The sequence below is a fragment of the Hirsutella rhossiliensis genome (assembly GCF_020360975.1).
Source record: "Hirsutella rhossiliensis strain HR02 chromosome Unknown scaffold00003, whole genome shotgun sequence".
Lineage (NCBI taxonomy): Eukaryota > Fungi > Ascomycota > Sordariomycetes > Hypocreales > Ophiocordycipitaceae > Hirsutella > Hirsutella rhossiliensis.
In genome coordinates, this window is record NW_025408669.1 from 7760520 (window position 1) to 7781815 (window position 21296).

At 58.2% G+C, this 21296-nt stretch overlaps 7 protein-coding genes across 7 annotated transcripts; 2 read left to right on the plus strand and 5 right to left on the minus strand.

Annotated features, from left to right (window-relative positions):
• Window positions 1-1030: 1030 nt before the first annotated feature.
• Window positions 1031-1511, minus strand: HRG_04128 (uncharacterized protein; the record flags this gene model as incomplete). The annotated part of the gene is made up of 3 exons (XM_044862599.1): window positions 1031-1168; window positions 1218-1255; window positions 1457-1511. The coding sequence occupies 3 exons, from the start codon at window positions 1509-1511 to the stop codon at window positions 1031-1033; spliced, it is 231 nt and encodes a 76-aa protein (XP_044723625.1).
• Window positions 1512-1985: 474 nt separating this feature from the next.
• Window positions 1986-2524, minus strand: HRG_04129 (hydroxymethylglutaryl-CoA synthase; the record flags this gene model as incomplete). Its single annotated transcript, XM_044862600.1, has 3 exons — window positions 1986-2254; window positions 2317-2419; window positions 2468-2524. The coding sequence occupies 3 exons, from the start codon at window positions 2522-2524 to the stop codon at window positions 1986-1988; spliced, it is 429 nt and encodes a 142-aa protein (XP_044723626.1).
• Window positions 2525-5040: 2516 nt separating this feature from the next.
• HRG_04130 (monooxygenase) lies at window positions 5041-5994 on the minus strand (the record flags this gene model as incomplete). The annotated part of the gene is made up of 3 exons (XM_044862601.1): window positions 5041-5096; window positions 5180-5539; window positions 5685-5994. 3 exons carry the CDS (start codon window positions 5992-5994, stop codon window positions 5041-5043), a joined length of 726 nt encoding a protein of 241 aa, XP_044723627.1.
• A 1061-nt stretch (window positions 5995-7055) lies between these two features.
• Window positions 7056-7778, minus strand: HRG_04131 (uncharacterized protein; the record flags this gene model as incomplete). The annotated part of the gene is made up of 2 exons (XM_044862602.1): window positions 7056-7101; window positions 7339-7778. 2 exons carry the CDS (start codon window positions 7776-7778, stop codon window positions 7056-7058), a joined length of 486 nt encoding a protein of 161 aa, XP_044723628.1.
• An 817-nt stretch (window positions 7779-8595) lies between these two features.
• On the minus strand, window positions 8596-10625 carry HRG_04132 (ferric reductase like transmembrane component domain-containing protein; the record flags this gene model as incomplete). Its single annotated transcript, XM_044862603.1, has 3 exons — window positions 8596-9595; window positions 9641-10348; window positions 10474-10625. The coding sequence occupies 3 exons, from the start codon at window positions 10623-10625 to the stop codon at window positions 8596-8598; spliced, it is 1860 nt and encodes a 619-aa protein (XP_044723629.1).
• Window positions 10626-12351: 1726 nt separating this feature from the next.
• On the plus strand, window positions 12352-13149 carry HRG_04133 (expression library immunization antigen 1; the record flags this gene model as incomplete). Its single annotated transcript, XM_044862604.1, has 2 exons — window positions 12352-12750; window positions 12865-13149. The coding sequence occupies 2 exons, from the start codon at window positions 12352-12354 to the stop codon at window positions 13147-13149; spliced, it is 684 nt and encodes a 227-aa protein (XP_044723630.1).
• Window positions 13150-14394: 1245 nt separating this feature from the next.
• HRG_04134 (ABC transporter domain-containing protein) lies at window positions 14395-18804 on the plus strand (the record flags this gene model as incomplete). The annotated part of the gene is made up of 1 exon (XM_044862605.1): window positions 14395-18804. One exon carries the CDS (start codon window positions 14395-14397, stop codon window positions 18802-18804), a length of 4410 nt encoding a protein of 1469 aa, XP_044723631.1.
• Window positions 18805-21296: the final 2492 nt, after the last annotated feature.

The window sequence follows — 21296 nt, forward strand, 5'->3', positions numbered from 1 at the left end:
GGTTATCCCTTAAAGCCCTTTATTAATCGTTTTCTTAATTAATTCTTTAAGTGCGATTAGGGCTTTCTACTAGACCTTATAGCGATCGAATTATAGCTAGAACCTCTTCTCGAGGTTGCGAAAGGAGTCCTTTATATCCTAGTATCGTTCGTTATAGCCTATTCGCCTCGCTAGGAACGTAGCCTCGGTTTTATCTTCTCGTTAGGATAGTCTCCCTCTAAGGTTAACAATAAATTGCTCCTAGTCCGGCTATTAGGGCTATTTAAGCTCCTTTATGCCGTCTAGGTTAGCATATTCCTAAATCTTATAAGTCTAGGCCTACGATTTAATCCCCCTAATCTATAGGGTCTAATCGAGGCTTTCCTTTAGTCTCACGATATAATTATCCCCTCTTACTTCCTTTAACGTTATCTTAGGAAAATAAGGGGTTCTAGCTTAATAAGTAATATCCTTCTTTAAGGGATGCGTAATTCGTGCAATTCGTATATTTCTAGTAGTGCCCCTTAGTATGGCTAGGTTCCTTGCCTTAACACCACAATTTAAGCGTTATAACGGCGTTAATAGCTCGTAAATAGCTTTAAAGGTAATATCGGCGGGCAAAAGATGGTCTAGCCGTGCAGGCCGGGCTCATAACTCTCAAGCAGTGGCTTAAGAGCATAGTAGAAGAAATAGGGGCATAGAAAGGTGAATTTAGTAATGCATGTCTTCGTCTATCTATTGGGATAAGGGAGGGGCTTATATAGGTACAGTGACCACACATAGCTAGCCAAAAGAGGGCAATAGGATGTTCCTATACCTAAGTTAGGCCTGCATAGTGTCCTTGGGCTAGGGGAGTCATGTTGTTCAGGCAGGCTTCCTTGTGCATGACTATTGGGTCCACTGAGCATGACTGTGGCCTCTTATGCCCACTCTCTCTCCTCAACAGTAGTCCTTAACTAACCGGCCCACGCGTCTGCCTAACCCGCCCATGAAAAAATAGAGGAGGATCTAATGCACAGGATTAGACGAGACTGTTGCTTTCCTCAGACCGTCATTCCTTGACGGCATAAGTCCTGCGAAACGCTTCATCGATGCGCTCCAGGTAGTATATGCCAGTAGCCAAGGTGGACACGTCGCCAGTCGGCGTGTAGTTCTTGGCTCTATAGGCTTTTTCTCTCGGAGCGACCGCCTTCAAAACCATTCAGTACATGCACATTTCACTAAACGGAGTAACTTACTGCCTGGTATTCCTCCGGCGTGGCGACATGGCGTCGATCTAGTCGGCCTATTAGGTCAATCTTGTTCTTTATCTGGGTAAGGTCGCCGGTGGCCTTAATAGCGAATAGGGTACTAGCGATGCCACTTACGAAGCTAAATAGACTAATTGTCTTTTCGGTAGTAGCCTTAATATCGATGTTTCTCACTAAGCTAATAAGAGAGCAGTATAGGCCAGCGGTGTATATATTGCTATACTTACTAGGTCCGGCAATACAAGGCTCAATGCGCGAAACATAGCGGTCCTTACTTAGCATTACAAAGGCCTTCTCTAAGTCTTTACTATAAAGCGACTCTTCATAGCTTGGGTTACGCAGCTTAGCCAGTGCGGTACTCTAGATGCTGTCGTTATTAAACTACAGCGCATCGTTGTACAGCAGCCGGCCATAGGACTTACTTACGAGCTTATAATTCGGTATATGGAAAGCTAAATAGTCGAAGAGACCGAGGATGCTTTTGCCGTCATCCATAGGTCTATGGCCGTTTGCCAGAAGCTTAGCCTTCTCCCTACGCCGCTTTAGGTCTTTATAACATCCGTGGAGCGCCGAGAGATAGCACTTGATAGACTCGTGCCCGTCAACTAAGGGGTGCTTGGACTTAAGATCTGGCTTATAAAAGTCAAAGGCATACGTTATGAAAGTTCCCGGAATAAAAGGGTCTAAAGTAAGGGGAGCATTAGGGCCGACGAGAATAGCAACGCAGTCGGCACCGCCGGTAGGACGGGAAGAAGGCTAGTTATATAGCGCAATGTCAGAGGCCACGACGATTGCATCATGACCGTCCCAGGCGCGAGACTCTACCCAGTTGACGGCGTTGAACAGGGCATTGGTCCCGCCGTAGCATGCGTGGATGGTGTCGGCGCCCTCGAGGCTCGTGTTGCCGGACTTAGCCTTGTCGATCAAGGACTCGGTGCCAACTTCTAGCCGGCCGATCGACGTTAGATTAATGTTGTACTTACGGAGGAGGGAGAACACTGCCGTCAAAGCAAGAGAACAGACATCTGCCTGTAATGAGCGAGCGAACATGTTCGCATTCCCGAGGGCGGCAGGGAAATCCACTCACCTTCTCTGTCGGTGCAAAAGTTCATGAGCTTGAGACCCAGACCGATCGTGTATTTGCCAGCCGAGACACCATGGTATTGCTCGAAGAGCGTTTGGTCGAGACACTGGCTCGACAGTGAGCCAGAGCCTTCGCGACACCACTGTGAACGTACCTGGCTGGGAACATAGATCTCCATGGCCTTGATGCCAACATTTTCAGGATAAGTCATTGCGTCAGTGTGTGGCCTGTTTTCTCAGTCTCGTTAAGGTCTGTCGGTCGTCTCGGGACGCACAAAATAGAAGGAGGGGTCGCGTTAGGGCACTGATCAGGCCCCGAGAGAAAGTAATGGAACAGAACTGCCCGGACGGACTGGCGATGCGGTTCCCTTTGCAACTCGAAGTGCCTGAGCCGGGGTAGTGTGGACCGTCATTGGTTCCCTGCAGCCAGCGCTCGAATAATCATCTGTCGGGTAGAGCCAAGAGCAGGGGGTGTCAGGGGCGTCGGGGTCAGCCGAATCGAGGCACCAATGCAGTTACAACCCACTGGTGCCTCAATGACTCTCTTATTAGCAAGACGCAAGAGGGGCAGTTATAATTAACTTATATATAGAGACCTCTCAGTGCCTTCTGTTCTTCTGTTGACCAGTTCCCGGGGTCTACAAGGGGTATCTACCTATATGCGCAACACACCCGTCCTAATGGATAGACCAAGGCATGTATCACTAAGTTTATCTCTTTGAGACCCATACATCGTCCACTGTGCTCTCATGCCTCCTGTGAGGTCATCACATGCTTCCCTGCCTCCTGCATTTGCAATGAAGATACCGACTTCCCAAAGTCTTCAACATGCTCTCGCCTGCTGCGTTTCCCACAACAATGCCCACCGGCCCCTGATTATCAGTATGTAGGGTATTGCTATATAAGTAGTAAAGACCAACAAAGGACTTCTATCATTTGCATGGGTTAAGTGGCAATCTAGGATCAGCTCAACGTGCGGTTTCTGAGTGGTCAAGGTCCCCAAGAGATATCTTGCTGCAAAATTTTGGACTTCTGAAGAGATATACATAGGGGGCGCTTAAAAACTCTGCACTCAGGGCGCATTCCCACCTGAGCTTTACCTCACGTTGCAATGAAGGCTCAAACTAGCCAAGAGTACGCACTGTCGTCACGTGGATTATATAGTTGACTGCTGGATTTCACATGTCTGTGGCACGCAGTGTAGGAGTTGAACCCTAGATAAGCGCTTGCTATATGGGGGGATGGCCGCGCCGCTCGCGCTCCGTCCCCTGCACTACATAGGGTGGGACCTGTCCGTTTAGGGATCTTGAGCACCGAAGAGATTCACTGCGAGCAGTGCATCAGCTGCCACCTACTCTACGTGGCCGGCAAAGTACCGTGATCATGGTCTTTAACGTCGGGACATATAGCAACTTCGTACACCAACTTCGAAGTCGGTGGAGGTAGAGTCGTAGAGACAGGGGAGCACTGGAGCAGATGCCCCTTTGGAAGCTTGAGACCTCTAACGGGATAGCTGCGGCTGCACGACGAGGTTGGAAGGATGCCGACCCTGGCAACGGAAGGATAATGTGGTAGGAGCGGTCTTGATATTGATTGGCAGTTGCTTGTAGCCGTGCAGAACAAGCCAGCAAAAATGGGCCACGCCCTCGGACGTTTGTCCGCAAGTGAGAATGGTTCTGTGGCTACGGGATGAAACAAGGTACTGGTACCGTATGGTGGCAACAGAGGCAGGAAACGGCCACAGCACACCGTGTAGGTACAGAGATGGCGTATGTGGTTTTGCCTCCCTCTTCCTGTTACAGACACTCCTTCAGGCGTGGATAGGTACAGCATAAGTTCGGCGTCAGACTCAAGGGTACGAATGGCTGTCCCAGCGCTTGGAACTGAGTATACATACTTCCAGGCTGTCTGAAAATTGGGGTTCCGGACCGGAAGCCCCAAGTTGAGCAGGCGACAACCGCGATTGCATACACGTGGACCGATCTGGCATTCTGTCTCAATCCGGCGCGGGCCTGTGCAGTGTGCAGGCGCATAGCCCCCGAACCCTAAGAAGTCAAGAATGCGACCTTCTATAACGTTGCCATGACGTATACGCACCCGGGGCTGGACGGTACTATCAATATCGAGGAATGGCTCCCTACCGGCGACTGGAACGAGAGCCTGTTTTTAGTACCGTAGGCGGAGGAGCTTACGTTGCGGGCTGGTTTTCGTACTCTGCATTCGCCATGGCCGGGAGCCAATTAATTAATCAAAATGTCCTACCGGGCCGTTATACGCATATTCAGAGCTATATAGCCCATTCGTATACTGGATCAGTACCGTGTCTGCCTTGCTCGGTCCATACAAGTTCTGATAGCGCCCAAACCGATTAACAGTGTCAGAATGGTCCTACCACGACTTCAGCCCGCCAACTCCTCCCATAGGGAAGATGGCATGACCAAAGTCCGCAGCCAGGGGATCGCCTTGTTATCGCCCCGCAAGCCATATAAACCAGTTGATGAATCGTAGCATAACCCGGCAGACAACATATCGGATGCCGGTATAGTGAGCTAAGCGGAGACGTTGATGCGACCCCTTGAGCGCCTTGGCAGCTCGCGGGACGGCCAGCCTGTCGTAGGCAGCAACAGCATCGTCGAGCGAGCCACTGGTGCATAGCAGGTTCGCCAGGTCCCAGCCGTCCTTGAGCGCCAGGTTGGCTCCGCTGCCGGCGAAAGGGTTAACGGCGTGGTTACTGTCGCCGACGAAGACGACGTTTCTTGGGACCGCGTCGTCGTGGGCAAAGGGCTGCTTGTCGTAGGTGGACAAGGAGAGGAAGGCCTTCTGGTCGGTTGCCTCGATGACCCTTGCCAAGGGTTTGCCGAAAATACCCAGAGCTTCGCGCCTGAGGGCCTCCAAGTCGCCGCTCTCTGTCCGCTCCGGCTGTGGCTGGCTTAGGACCCAGAGGAGGCCCGTGTCGTCGACCGGGGCGAAGAAGTAGCCGATGCCCTGTCCCGACACGACCATTCCCCAATGATTGAGAGTGGAGGGGACTCCGTCGACGAATCGGCCCACTCCGCCCACAAGCACGGTGCCATTATACTCCGGTTCGTCGTCAGGCCGGAAGCTTGCGCGCACCTTACTGTGCGCCCCATCTGCGGCGATGAGCAGATCGCAGTCGTCGGTCCGGGAGACGCCGGGGCCGTTGGTGGCCGAGAGGTGCACGCGGATGCGGCCGTCGGCGAGGCCCTCTGCCGAGGTGCATGCCGTGTTCCATCCGATGGCTACACCGGTCTCCTCGGCGGCCGTGATGAGCGTGTCACGCAGGCTACTACGCGTGATGCTAATGGCCGACGCCCGGCCGCAGGCTGACTCGCATTAACTCGGCCCAATTACCATCCCAGATCTTATAGCTCGTGCTGCCGTCGGCCCTTGCCCCAGCGCGGCCGAGCACGGCGTCCAGCAGACCGAGATCCCGGCAGGCGACGAGGCCGCCGTCGCCGTCAAGGCCGTGGAGCGCGAGCGAGTAGCCCTCCCGGTCAGGGCCGATGCGTCGGCCGTCGCGGTCGTAGATGATAACCTCGGGTGGATCCAGGGCCGGGTCCCAGAGCCTGCGGAGGGCGATGACGAAGGAGAGGCCGGCGATGCCGGAGCCGGCGACGATGATTTTCTTGCCGGCGAGGAAGTGGGACTCGGACTTCTCCATGGCGGGTTTATGGGATGTAGCGGCAAGACGACTATTCACACCCGCCTGTTGACAGAGCCAAGATGGCTACCGAGTAGTACTTATACGTCTGCTATGCGGTGATCTCATCTGGATGCAAACTGACGAGTAACTTGCTGCTGTAAGTTACATGGCCCCCGCGTCTCATCCCGCGGCGAAATCATACCCTGCCCTATTACAGTAGTTTGGTAAACTAGTTGCTACAGCAAGGCGCATTTTAGCAGCAATCGCACTCTCCGGATACCCGGAGAATACGAAGCCCTTGAAAATACTGAAACACGGGCCGCCAAGCGATAGGGTGGCAAGGGCGGCGCAGGCCACATAGCTAACAGGGCCCGAAAGAAGGGGAGGTAGCGGCGTTGATAGAGCCATCGGCCTCCTCCAAGACCCGTCAGTGGCCGAGCTCACCGCCCAGCGAACCAAGGCTCTTCAAACCGTGGATCAAAAGCAAGACTAGTTTCAAGTCGGCAATGGTCCCCTCGCGGCTCGGCCCTTTTGTCGTGTCACGCGCGTGATTGAGAGGCTTCTCCAGGTAGAAAGTAACGTCGCACATGTCAGTATGCGTCCTCCCAGAGACACTGCGGTATTGGAGCTATCCTCTTTCAGCCTGGCGGGCTAGAGGCCATGGAGTCTGTGCGAGAGAATCCTGGTCGGGGCGAATGTACGCTCTTAAGCACGCAGTTGACCTTCTTCACTTAACCTTCAACCAATGATATGGTTCTTGAAGGCGTCGGGACTCGGACCAGCTTCAAGGATGACCCTGTAGCATGGCCGCAATGATTCACTCTTCAATAGCAAGTAACATGTAAACGTGTTAGCCCCAAGATCGAGCACGACTCCTAAGAACCAACAGCGACGTGCTTAAATCATATAAGCCCCAACAACGTGCCCTCCGCCGCAAGTCTCCAGCTATGCTAAACTGCTCCCAAAGACCATGATTCCCCCGTTCAAGACCATGACGCCATGCAGTTATTTAATGGCCTGTTGCGCCCACCAAGGATGTCATGCCCGCTGCCGCAAACCGAGCCCCTGATGAGGGTTACTCAGAAGGGGACGCCAAATCGCAGCTCGCGATACACCTGTACCCATCTATACCGCACTCGCCGCCCGGCGCGCGTAGTCTCTCCTGCTGCGAGACTCACAGTAGCGATCACAGCACCAGTAAACCAAAAAGACAATGCGCAACATGCTGCATGAGAATTACAGATGTCAGCGGGCAAAACGAGACGAGGAATTGGTCGAGGAAGGCAAAGGGGGACATCGAGGATGTAGGTGAAAAGGGGAACAGTAGAGAGGCCCCAGGCAAATTGAACGTCATCCACGCACCTGATGACGGCAAGCGCGCATACGGCAGCCCTGAGCATGTCGCCGCACGCAAGCTGGCGATGGCGACTGAGGCGCAGGTTGGCGGCAATGACGGCCCCGTCGTAGCCGCGCGTCTCGGGAACCAGTATCTTCTTGAACAGTATTATGAAGCCGCCGGCCAAGGAAAAGACGAGAGTGGCGAAGTCGGCAGAAGCCACGTTCCGCCGTGTCAGGGGCGGGAAGCCGATCTGGCCGCCGAGGGCGATGGCCTGCCAGCTGTCGACGAGCAGCGCGGCGGCGGCTCCGGCAAAGCCCGGGGCGACAACTCGGCATTCGGTATCGGGCCAGCGATGCACAGTGAAGCTCATGATGAGAAGGGCCCCGAGCGCAGCCAGCCACCCCAGGCCTCGGACCGTGGCCCACGCCAGGTCGGGCCAGGCCAGAAAATGCCAGCGGGCCATGGTTGATTGCTCAGGCTCGGAAAGCTGGTCTCGGGGACATCGCCCCGGCGTCTGATCTTGGGATGCTGGATGTTTGCTTTGTGAGCGTGTTTCGAGTCCAATGCGGCTCCGAGTCGTTGAGTGGTGTTTTGGATGCAGTGCGTCGACCAGCTTGCTCTGCGCAGGGGAAAAGGACATGTGCTTGTGTGCTTCCACGGCCACAAGAAGAGGAGGTAGCTGAAGTGACACCTGTTCACTTGAAAGTCGACGCCGTGGCACATAGAATACAGTTCGGGCGTGCCCTGATCGGATGATTCCTCCCCCGTCCTCATCATCAACTTGATGAGCGGTGCGCCCCATGGTCTCCTTGGTGCCACGCCACGGACGAGTGTTTTCAACGCCACCAGTCTTTGCAGGAGCTTCGATTGGACGCCCAAGCTGCATCCATGACGACTGTGAAACCCAGTCCACGAGGGCATGGCATCGAGGCGTGCTGCGGGGGCAAAGCTTGATGGCGGTAGTTTGAGTATGATGCATCTCTGAAGGCTAAGCTGCCACCGGCCCAGCACCTGGGGGCTTATGCCCCATGCTTGGTGTGCACTGAAGCTTTCGGAGCTTGAGTCTCGATCATGTGGCCCCCTGGCTTCCATGTTCCAAGGTTCAAGCCCCGAGCCTGCTCGGGCCTTGTCGCCAACTGTACTCAACGCCTTCTGCAGAGCATTGGAGCACAGATGCCCCAGAACAGCTTGTGCAAAGCGAGAAGTATCGACCATTATGACGTTGTCTCGTGTTCAATGCGGGTCGTGGCGACTGGAGACATCCCGTGCCTCTATCGCTTTCACAAGGCATACTCTTCTACGTAAAGAGAGATGCCCTGCGCCCCCGTGCCCTTGTGCACCGCCCGCTCGTCGCTCAGCCGGCTGACGCAGTTGCGCGTGCTCGCAGCCAACTCGCGGCCTCCGCAAACGATGACGCCCGTCTCGCCCCAGGCCTGCTCCACGGGCTCACGAATCAGGGTTTCTAGGTCAGGCCTCGCCGCGTATTGCCGGAACCCGACGCCCGAGGCGTTCTCGCGCGAGTCCCCCAAGCAGGCGTTGCTGTCGACGCTGCTGATGCTGCTGCTTCGGCGGCCGTAAAGCCCGTCCGACGGCCCCGGTGCGCGGCCGGCCTTCTCAACGTCTGGGGAGTCCCTCTTGTTGCGCCGGAGCTGGACCAGCGGCACACCTGCATCTCCCTCGGGGCCGCTGCCCGTGATGGCGACGTGTAGCCGCACGTCGATGCCCCTGTCGCGAGCCAGCTTTGCCGCGTCCATGGCCCGGCGCACGTAAAACTCGATCTCGCCGGCCATCCTCGCAATCAGGGCCACTTCGATCCTCCGCACGCATGTTCGGCGGGACGATGCGGCCGCAGCCTCGAGCATGGGGATCGTGAAGCTCGCCCCGGTCGACGCGCTGATGAGGACGAGCGTCTCGTACGTGTCCCACTGGGGCGGCACGCCAAATGGGCCGGAGAGAAAGGCCGTAAACGTCTTCTCCGGGTGCCGGGAGGCACGGGCATGGATTCTTTTTGAGAACCCTCCGTGGGCCCGGACAATGAGCTGGATGCTATTGCAGCCTGCGGGAGAGCTGCTGAGCTCGTGCGCGCAGGCAATGGTGTAGGGGTGCGCCTCCAGCGGGCCGAGTCGCGGAACCCAGAGATAGACGTGCTGGCCGGCGTGCCACTTGAAGCGTGTGCCCCGGATGGTCAGGATCGTTGTAGTGCCTCCCACGGCTCGCATCGACATCTCGTGGCCGAAACGTATCGCGCTCCGGGAAGACGAAGAGTATGGGATGGAGGCACTGGGAGACCAGGGCCAGCGCGTGTTCTGCAACAGGAGCAGCAGCCATCTGGCGACGCGGTCAAAGATCAAGAAGGAAATGGCCATGAAGAGCAGATATCGGGCGTTGGCCGGGATATGCCTGTGCAGCAGCCACAGCATGACGGCTGCCGAGAGAACGTGCTGCAGCAGCCAGACCTCGTAGGCCAAGCGGCGGACGGGGACAAAGCCGACGACGACGGACCACAGCAGCACGGCCCAGGCGGCGAGGCCGTACTTGACCAGGGGCATGATGGCCAGCTCGTAGGCAACAAAGTCGGCAAGAGCCCACTCGGTCCAGAAGTGAAAGCCGTGGACCGTCGCGGTGACGAGCATGGTCCGGGCGACCCAGCGGTGCAGCCAGTTGAGGCGCTCATGGCCGGCGCCGATGAGCCAGCCGACCGGGTTGCACTTCATGGCCAGCAGGTAGAGCGCGGGCAGCTGCATAAGCGAGACCCAGGCGTTGCGGTAGCCGATGCGCTCCCAGTAGTAGGCGTCGTCGAGGATGGCTTCGCTGCTCATCATGTAGGCGATGACGGCCCAGTAGCCGAGCAGGACGAGGACGCGGCCCAGCGGCGGAGGCGTGGCCCATGCGAGGCCCCGAGTCGTGACGAGAAGCTGCGGATGGCCCGTTTCGCGGATGAGGGCCGTTGCCGTGGCCCATGCTTGGCCGAGCCGGCCGCCGGGTCGGGAGCAGGTGGCGTGAGTGATGGATGGATCGGTGCATGCTTTTCGCCTGCGCCGGGAGCGAGTGTTAGTCAAGCCCGAGAGAACATGTTTCCGTCGACCACATGTAGCAACGGCTCCCCGTGACGACCCAGGGGTGCCCGAAGCGATTCTCTCCTTTTTCGTGAGACATACCTCTGGACGGCGCCGTAGTGGTTGACGGCCCGGACGGCCACGAGAAGGCCGACGATGCCGGCGGCAATGTACCAGTAGTCGCGCGCAAATGCATGGTTCAGGCCGGAGTCGATGCCGGCTGCGCCGTGCATGTGTCCCATGTCCATGTCCATGTTGACGACTGCTGTCGCGGGCTCAGGCAAGCCGGCGCCGTGTGCTGTGTTCTTTCTCTGCAAGCACGATGGCGGGAGGTAAGAGGGAGGGGATGACCCTTTTCGACTTTACTGAGTACCCTGTCTCGACGGCTCATGGCTTGCAGAACATGCTGTCGAGATGGACGGATGGGCGAGGTCGAGAGGGTGCCGTGTCGTGTGGTAGGACGTCGATGCGATGGCCCGAGATGAAGGATCAGGTCTCGCGAGCAGGCGCACAAACATGGAAGGAAGTACAAGAAATCGTCGCGGTCGTCGGGAGTGCAGAAAGGTTCTCTGATGCAGTCGAGAGTACATGTACATGGAGCCAGAGCACACAACGTGATGGCAGCGTGGATGGCTTCAACCGCTTGGACTTGATTCAGGCAGGGCTGACGGAGCGGTGGGTCGGAGCTGGTTAGTCTTTGTGAGCAAGTTGCAAGTTTGCCCATCAACTTGCTCAAGGGGGTTCAAGCGGGAAGCCGTCGAGCCGGGGGCCCCTAGCTTTGCCTTTAGACGTGTTTCTTGCTGCAAATAGCGTCGACGCCCAGCCCTTTCGCCTGGAGCTGAGCCGGGCAGAGTTCGGCTGCTGTTCAGTGTTTGCCGTCCCAGTCAGCTCGTGCTCTGTGGTGTGGCGTCTATGCCTCGGGTCCAAGGCGAGAAAGGAGCTTGTTGGCACGTCGTGGGACGATGAGAAGACGAGTCCGAGCTTCACGACGAGAAGTCATTGTACAAGCAGAATGGCCGATTCCTGCGATCCCAGAGCCTGACAAACACGTCCTGTTTCGTAGCTTCTCCCCCTTTCCTCGACGCTGATGATTAGATTAGTCTGCTGCCGCCTTATACGTGGATGCGGCGGCCTGTCTCGACTCCGTACGCCCGGGATAAACTTGCTCAAACACACTCACCCCATCCTCATCGCCTCGCCTGATTGGACACTCCACCATCTTCGGACCAGCCCGTCCAGGTCACCTCCTCCGCACGGACTTCATGTACTATCACATCTTGTTAATATACCAGAACATCGTCAAAGCAGTGGGAAACGGGCCCCATCCACGCACACCAGAAATGAGCATCTTGTCTCACATTACATTCTCTTTTCTTCTTCCAAGTGTTTAATTGCAGCCATCAGTCCCCGGGAACGTGGCACCCGCCTGATGATGCTCCCCCTAGAACACCCCCCTCCCGGCAGCCTGAGCTTTGCCCTGAGTGCAACGACGATTGCCCCCATCACAGCCCATCCGTCTTCGTTAGCAGGCGCAAACATGCGGCCAGTGCCAAGCGTGTGCCCGGGGCTCGTGCTCATTCTTCGGCCCGGGCTATAGAGGCACGCCCGTCCCGGCCTGGTCCCTGATATTTGCCGCGCCATTTCTTTCTCCTCGACCATTGACGACACTGTCCTGTCCATCTACCTGCGTCGACGTGCGGGTATAGTCTCGTTGCAAGTCGCGGCTCTCCCGCCAGCTCTACCTGTTACATGTGACCACAGACCTACCTACCTCGTACAAAAGCTGCCCGCCCGGCACACCTTTGCCTTTCTCCTCCCCTTTCGCTGATCCTGTTGCCCCTCTGCTACGTCTCCTCCTCATTTCTCCTGTCCGTCGTATCCGTACAATCCTCTTCATTCACCCCTTCGTTACGCATACAGACGGCCGGCCCGCGGACCATCCGACGACGATCTCGGCAGCACAGACCACAGGTCGACACCATGGTCAAGTCCCTTGTCGCCCTTGCGGCGCTCTGCTTCGGCCTCAGCGCCGCCCACTTCCAGATGCTCTACCCCGAGTCGATTGGCTTCGAGGACGACAACGAGGATAAAGCCCCGTGCGGCGGCTTCACGCCCGACTTTGGCTCGAACAAGGTGGTCGACTTTCATGTAGATGGAGAGGCACTTGCCATGAGACTGTTGCATCAGCAGAGCAACTGGCTCTTCCGCGCCACGACGGACCAAAAGGCCGACTCGGGCTGGCAGCAGATGTTCCCCGTCGTCATGCAGAGCGGCCTCGGCGACTTTTGCGAGCCTCGCGTCACGGCGCCGTCAGACTTTGTGGGGAAAAAGGGCGTCGTCAGCGTCGTCTCGTCTGCCGTTGACGGCCTGCTGTACCAGGTGAGTGCACAGATGGCCGGGCTATGGCCCTGAGTTCAAGCAGTAGAGAGTCGTGATGGCGTCAGCGGAAGGAGAAGAAACACCTGCCTCGTACCTAAGCTAACTTGAAGACAGTGCGTCGCCGTGAACTTCGTCAAAGGCTCCGCCGGGCCTCCGTCGGCGTGCAAGAACACCTCGTCGGTCAAGGCATCATTTACCAACGACGCCAAACTGTCGGCGCTCCTGGGCAGCGCAGCGGGCTCTTCCTCGTCGACACCGACGCAGTCGTCGGCATCCGGAGCAACGAGCAGCGGCGCGGCCTCAGCCTTGAAGGCGTGGTCGGCGGCGGGCCCGGGATGGAGCGGCGCCGCCGCGGCGCTGCTGGCCGGAGCGGTTCTCGGGGGAGTGCTGCTGGTGTGAGGGGGATATGGGATAGAACAAATTGGACATGGATGGCCTTTTTCCGCTTTTAATGATTCTGCGGCATGCAAAATGCCCCGGATGGATGTTTCGCGTCTTGAGATGGAGTGCAATGATGGACGCGACTTGACGCCGTTGATGCACCAGACAGCGCATGCAACCATGTACGATTCTCGTGAAACCAAGTCAATTGGGTCTATTATTTACTCGTCGAGCACCATAGTCTTGAGGGGATCACCCACGCACATGCTACGCCGCGTCACCGCTGCCAAGCATCGCCCATCAGCGGGGGAAAGTTGCCGTCCGACTCTACCTGGAAGGCCGCATGAAATCCCCAAGATCGGCATTGACGACGAGCGAACCTGATTGGGCCTCGCCGATCCGCTCGCTCGCCGGCGGTCGGAGCTTCGTCTGCAAAGCCCCGCGTCAAGGCGAAAATGGGAACCTCTGGGTCAACGGGGGCGGCCAAAGACGGCGCTGGCCTCCACTGTTTTGACTTTCAACGTCCCCGTCTGCGACTAGGCTTTTCCGATCTTGCCTTGCTTCCAACCTTGTATGCCGGGAGGGAAAGCTTGTCTGGACGTGCAACTTCAATGGCTTTGTTCGCAAGAGCAGGCTGCAAACTGAAAGGAAGAGAGGAACTGTGAGTGGTAGAGAGTCACTTTGCGCCAGCGCCGTTGCCTTGCCCCGGGGCTGGTTCATTCGCTTCTGCGGCGTCCCCTCTTCAGTTTCGCGTCTCTCACTTGCTTCATCAATCCCTTGTTCCGCTGGTGACGGACCGACGACGACCGGACGCTGACGCCTGGGCATGGCAACACCAACTCCCTGAAAGAACATTGTCACTACCTGGGGGTTGTGCCGGGCCTCGACTTGTGATACCCCGAGCCGCGTGAACCCGTCGTCCTTGGGCAGATCGGGCGGATTATTTGAAGAGACTGGCGCCTACTGGCCCTCAACCAGTCGTATTCGGCCGGCATATCGTTAACTTTTGCGGCTTGGTCCCAATCCCAAGCCTTGCAGCTTGAGGCTTTTCGGCACAGACTCTGACCTCGACGGCGTCTAATCAGTCGGTCCCTTGCTGTCGCTATCCAGTGAATAACTTTCGGCCCGCGGGTCTTCTTTCGACTTCAACCCCTCGAGAAGGGAACGGGAATTTCTCGAATATCCATTCCCTTTCCCAACCGCGACTTTGATCGTCGCCCCTCTTCGTCTCAGGTCGCCCCTCGGGCACACCGTTCGCCCATCATGACGTCCCTCGACGCCCTCAAGCAACGCCTGCACCAATTCGCCGTCGCCTTCAGGGTCCCAGGCCAGATACCCTGGCTCAACGACGCCCGCGTCGTGTCCGGAGCCTCGCTCACGGAAACCGATGCCATCACCCTCTACGTCTTGGCCGCCCTGTCCGTCGCCGTCCTGCTGCTCTACGCCTCCAACCGCAAGATCCTCTCCCTGTTCCCGCCATGGCTTCAACCCTTTGCCAAGGAGGAGGGCCCCGTGCCGGAGAAGCGCAAGGCCTGGACGCACTGGACGCTTCTGCTCGGGTTCGTCTGCCTCGCCGGCATCGTCCTCGCCATCATCCCCGCCTGCCTCAGCCCGAGACAGCCCGTGGCCGTGCTCGAGGTCTGGCCGTGGCTCGTGGCTGCGCTTATTTCTGCCTTTGAGCGGCCGACCAAGACGCCACGGATATTGCTGCTGCAGTACATGCTCATCTTCACCGCCGGGCTCACGACTTACTCGGTTCAGTTCCTCGACCAGTCCCTCCGCGCGCTGGACCCGTATCGACTCGCCCGAATCGTCCTCGCCGCCACCGCCGCCGTCTTCATCGGCCTCATGCCCCTACGCAACCCGGCCTGGGACACGCAGAACATCGGCAACCCCAAGCTGCCCCCCTCGCACCACGTCCGCAGCCCCGAGGACAACCTCAGCCTCTTCCGCTTCTGGGCCATGACCTGGGTCTATCCGCTCGCCCGCATCTGCCGCCACAAGGACATCACCGTCGAAGAGGTCTGGCAGCTGCCCCTCGAGTTCCAGCACACGCGCCTCTACATGGCCTTTCGCGAGCTCCGCGGCAAACTCATTCCACGCCTTATCCAGGCGAATGGCCTGGACCTCTTCATTGCCACTGGCCTCGCCGTCGTCGAAACCGTCACCGAGGTGTCCACCATCCGCCTCACCGGCCGTCTGTACCGCGCCCTCGACGCCAACAGACCCGAAGAGGCCGTCTTCTGGTGCCTAACCATGCTGTCCCTCGATGTTCTTCGCCAAATCTCCAAGACGACTTCGTCGTGGTACTCGCGCAAGGCCTACGAGCGGTCGCGTGGCGAGACCTTCATCGGCCTCTTCAGCAAGCTGCTCACGCGAGCCGTTCCCGGATCCGACGTGACCGAAAAGGGGCCCGCTAGCAAGGTGCCCCGGGTTCCTGGCAAGCTTCGTCGCCTCCTAGGCCGCTGTTGTGTCGGCCGGAAGCCGTCCCCTTCTGCCGGGCAGCAGCAGCAGCAGCAGCAAAGCCCCCCCCCTGCGTCCAACGCCAAGGTGGTCAACCTGGTTCGAGGCGACACTTACGAGATCTCGCAGCGGTTCTGGGACCTGCCCAAGCTCATCTCGCAGCCGATCAAGGTCCTCGTCACCATGTACTTCCTCGTCGACATCATGGGCTGGTCGTCGTGCATCGGCTTCGCCCTCATGGCCATCTTTCTCACCGCCAACTCGCTGCTCGTCCGTGAGCTCATCAAGCTCGAGCGCCAGCGCACCGCCCACTCGGACAAGCGGGCCCAGGCCGTCGCCCACTTCGTCGAGGCCAGCCGCCCGCTCAAGCTGAACGGATGGACCGCGTCGTGGAGCCGCCGCATCATGAAGTTTCGCGACCTCGAGATGCACAAGAGACTGCAGATTGCCCGCGTCACGGCCGCCATCTCCACCATCAACGTCGCCGGTGGTGCCGCGTATCCGCTCGCCAGCATCTGTCTTTACACCCTCATCCTGCGGCGGGGCCTCCCCAACAGTGTCATCTGGCCCTCGCTGCAGCTGTTTGGCCAGCTCGAGACGAGTGTCAAACAGGCCTTTGACCTTGTCTCGGCTTATTGGAAAGCCACCATCCCTGTCGAGCGTGTCAACAAATTCATGGCCGAGCAGGACCGCGACGAAAGCGGCCTCAACTCGGCCGGCGCCCGTGACATTGACTTCTGTGACGCCTCCTTTTCCTGGCCCTCGACGGACGGTGTGGTCCTCCACTGCCTCAACCTCAAGTTTTGCCCGGGCCTGACCGTTGTCAGGGGCAAGGTCGGCTCCGGCAAATCGAGCCTGCTCCTGGCCGCGCTCAACGAGATGGAACTGCGCGAGGGCCACCTCCGCCGGCCGGACGAGCCGCTTGGGTATGCGCAGCAGCTCCCCTTTCTGCAGAGCAAGACGATCCGGGAAAACATCGTCTTCCACCAAAACTTCGATCCGGTCCGGTACCGGCAGGTCATCCACGCCTGCGCGCTGGCGCCCGACCTCGCCATCTTTCCCGACGGCGACCAGACCAAGCTGGAAGAGGGAGGCGTGGGCCTCTCCGGCGGACAAAAGGCACGGGTGGCCCTCGCCAGAGCCGTCTACAGCCCATGCCGCATCCTCCTTCTCGACGACCCCCTGGCCGCCCTGGATCACGACACCGCGAGCAACATTGTTCGCCGCTTTCTCCAGGGCCCCTTAGCCGAGGGGCGCACGATTGTCATGGTTACCCACCGAGACGACCTGGTCCTCCGCATCGCCGACCAGGTCATCGACATGGACGACGGTAACGCCAGCGTCTTGTCTGACGAGCGGATTGAGGCCGAGCTCGAGCACCCGTATCACGCACCCACCGGAGCCGCCCACCCCGAGGAGACAGACCCTTCACACGGCGGCGCACACGAAGACGAAGTGACTGGCCTAAAGGACGCGCCTGAAGAGCCGGCCGAGACGGGGGGCGTCTCCCTCGCCGTATATACGAGCTACATGAAGGCGGGAGGCTGGCACCTGTGGCTCATGCTGGCCGTCTTCTACGGGGCGTCGCGATACTGCGACATTGCCCGGGCCCGGCTCCTCGAGGCTTGGGGCCACCACACGGCGTTCCAGTCGAGCGGCGCCTCTCACGGCTACTGGGGTCTTCCGAACCCCGAGCACCACCCACGCATCTGGCTCGGCGTCCTCGGGGGCCTCTCGGCCGGGCAGGTGGTCATGTACGCCGCGGCGCAGTTGACACTGGCAAAGGTCAGCGTCGACGCGGCGCAGGCCCTGTTCCGCGTCGCCGTCGACCGCGTCAGCAAGGCCACGTTCCGGTACCACGACACGACGCCGACCGGCCAGCTCAAGAACCGGCTCATCTCCGACATGGGCATGGTCGACGGCGGGATCCTGGCGCCGCTCGAGGCCTTTGTCTTTCACCTCATTGCCCTGGTTCTCAGCACCGTCGCCATCGCGACGCAGCAGCCCCTTTTGCTCATCATCCTCGGAGCCGTCGCCCTCCTCTTCGTCTACGTGTTCCGCATCTACGTGCCCGTGTCGCGCTGCCTGCGCCGGCTGGAAACGAGATACTTGACGCCCATCATCGCCTCCATCGGCGTCATGCAGGACGGCCTGGTGACGATCCGCGCGCTCAGGGTCGAGGGCCATTTCCACGACCGCCACCTGGACGCCGTCGACGACTTCCAGAAGCAGGACCATTTCTTCTGGAGCGTGAACTTTTGGCTCGACTTTCGGCTGAGCATGGCATCGGCCTGCACCCGCGCGCTCTTGGTCCTGGCCATGGTCTGGCTCGGGACGCCCGCCAGCGCCGTCGGCTTCGTCCTGACGCAGACCATTATTGCCATTACTTGTGTTCAGCAGCTGTGTGAAAAGTTTGCCCAGCTGCAGCTCGACGCCGTCTCGCTGGAGCGTGTCAACATGCTCAATCGGATTCCCGAGGAACCCAACGGCGACGACGACCCGCCCGAGGACTGGCCACGGCCGTGCGACGACGTCCGGTTTGATTCCGTGTCGTTCCGGTACGCCGATGGCTTGCCCAACGTCCTGGAGAAGGTCAGCTTCAATATCCCCGGCGGCTCGACGTGCGCTGTGCTCGGCAGGACGGGATCCGGCAAGTCGACCATCGCCAACGCCCTCCTCGCCACGCAGACGGCCTGCGAGGGGGCCGTGACGGTGGGCGGCATCGACCTGGCCCGGGTCAACCGCGCAGCCCTGCGCCGCCGCGTGACGTTTATCCAGCAGGACCCTACGCTTTTCCCTGGGACGCTCCACGACAACCTCGATCCCGAGGGCAACTTCTCAGACCAAGAATGCCTCACGGCCATTCACCGCGTGCTGGGCCCGGCCTGGAGCCTCGACTCGCCCATCGACGCCGGCGGCAAGAACCTCAGCCAGGGACAGCGCCAGCTCGTGGGCATCGGCCGCGCCGTGCTGCGCCGGAGCGGGCTCGTCATCCTCGACGAGGCCACGGCGTCCATCGACCGAGGCACGGCGGCGGTGGTGCAGCGCATCCTGCGCCAGGAGCTGTCCGAGAGCACCGTCATTACAATCGCGCATCGCCTCGAGGCGGTGGAGCACGCCAACTGGTGCCTTCGTCTCGACCGCGGCCATGTCCTCGAATGCGGCCCGGCCAACAACTTGGGGAAGAGTGGCGTGACTGCAGAAGAGTGACGAGTCACTTCAAAATGAGTACAAGAAAGGTTCATGACGATTTCAACTGGGGCAGACATAGGGTTGGACAGTGGCTCTTCTTGCTGGGGTGTTTTGATATATCCACTTCATGTTATATGGCGAAGTCCATGCTTGGCATATGTTTCTTGGGCTACATATATGTAAATGGAACTTGTCGTAAGTGTAATTCCCCGAGACCTTGCTGCGCGCACTGCCAGATTTCCGATTCCCAACATCATCTTCTGTTTTTTTGAGACTTTATTCCCAATTGGTCAATATGGCTCCCAAACAAACTTTGAACACGGAGAAGAAGGCTCCAGCGAAAGGTTGTAAGAGGCGCTGGCCGGCAGAGGTGCGGGTTCTCATAAGGCCCCTTTTCACCGGCAGGGCCGTCTGCTGGGTTGTCAAGGCCCAGAAAGAGACGTCTTTCTCGGCAACGTTCCTTTATGAATGACAGCTGAACGGGAAACAGGCAGACAAGGGAGACTTGGCCCACCAAAATTTAGTGGGCACGCACTCCTGTCCTGTTCCATACCCTTGCCCGCCGCGACCCTTACCGCCCTACCCCCGTTTGTATGTAGTATTGTGATGCCTTTTCGGGCCCTTTTGAGGGGTTCGTGACCGTTGAAGATGCCAAGTCAGTCGTCAATCCATCTGCAAAGCTCGACAAACCCTGCCTTTAGCATGAAAAAGGATATCTCTAAACACGATTTCCGGTGCAGCCATGACCCAATCGCAACAGGAGCAGGACAGCATTAAATAGCTCCGCGAGAGGCTGGTTCGTCTTTACGCTGGGAAAATCGAGCGGCCGAGGCCATAAGGCCGCCGCCGTCAACGGCACCAGTGGCAGTCAACACCACGAAGACTGCCGTTATAGTCGCTACACAAGGCTTGCAATACCTTCCAACAACACGGTGATACATACGAGTCGGGTATATACATGCTATGGGCATATCGACAAACTATTCGCCGTACACCAGTCTCTCACGACGAAGATACGCTTGCCAGCGACCCTCAACCCGTCTCGTCACAACACCAGCTTATTAACCTCATACATGATAAAATCATCGTCGCAATACCCTTATACGCGACGCGCTCTTAGGCAAGGGCCTGCAAGATACCAAGCACAAGTCATAGAGACTGGCCGAGGGGGGGGTAATAACTGCACAATGGGACAAGGCGGACGTCCGTAGCAGTCTAAGAAGGACGGGCACGGCAAGATTTGTATGAGGTAGGCCTCTTATAGAGACACACTAGTCACAACGCCGCCGGGGCGCACATAACACAACATTCTAGCCCTGCTGTAGTCTCTACTGTACGCACCTAATTGTGCGGCGTGGGCGTTGCGTCATGGCCGGCCACACTCATCCACTTTTTGGTCTACTGTACCTACTAAACAGGATGGTGTACGCGTCAACAAAAGGGGCCAAAAAGGCTTTGGAGCCGCCTGAATTGATTTCAGGCGAAAAACAGCGGGAAAAGACGTCTTGTTTGGCAACTTTCCCTAATGAAGCATCGACGCGGCGCTTCCTAGCGCGATACATGCGGAATAGGGGTTCACATGCAACTACGAAAGGAGGAGTCTCGAGCCTGTCAAATACATACACGGAATATGCAGCTAACTCGAGTGAGGATGCTCTTCTAGCCGGTGTGCGCGGCCGCCGTTTTCCCGTTCAGCTGTCGTCGATCAGGCCCTAAATTAAGAAACACTAAACACTATCCGCCAGTGCATCTCGCAAACTGCTGCCTGCCTAGCTGGAGACGGCGGACACTACGGAGTACGGCGGCCCCTGCGGCGGCACCGACACTGGGGCCTGGGAGAACCTTATGCCATCAGGGGCGGTAACTCGATCCATCACGGCAGGAATGTGGCCATGCCCGTCAGAGACTGGAACAAATGGGGCCCTCTCGAGGACGGGGCGAGGTGGGAACAATGGTAATTAATCAATCCCATTTCGGTTTGGTATCTCTGGACTCCTCGGTCTCATGGACGTGGTGAGGTCAGGTTTCCTCCACAACGAGGGGCTTAGTGAGTTGATGAGCCACTTCCATCCGAGCCGCGAGGTAGTTGTGCGCCGCTCGTCGTTCCTCTCGGACCAGCGTCAACCGCTGCTTGAGTCAAGGCCAAGCGTCGAGAGGCTCTAGTTCTGAGGCATCGCGTCTCGACTCTACACGCGCAAGTTTGTGGTCATCCTAAAAGGTGTGATGATCAGGTGCTTGTGCTACCTGGATCGTCGAGAAGATGGCGTGCAGGACAGATGGAGGTGCAATTTGGGTTCGTGCCTGAAACATGCAACAGCGACAGCAGATGGCATTGATGGACACGAGGCACTCCTTGTTCGTGTCTTCTTACATGCACCATCTCTCGCCGTATCCAAGCTTTAAAACTGTGGCTTCGTATTTGGTTTCTACATGTGGCCAAGCCTCGATGGAGGCCGCAAGTTACGTACATGGGCATTGTTCACCGTTAGCTTCACGTCTCAGCCTTGATT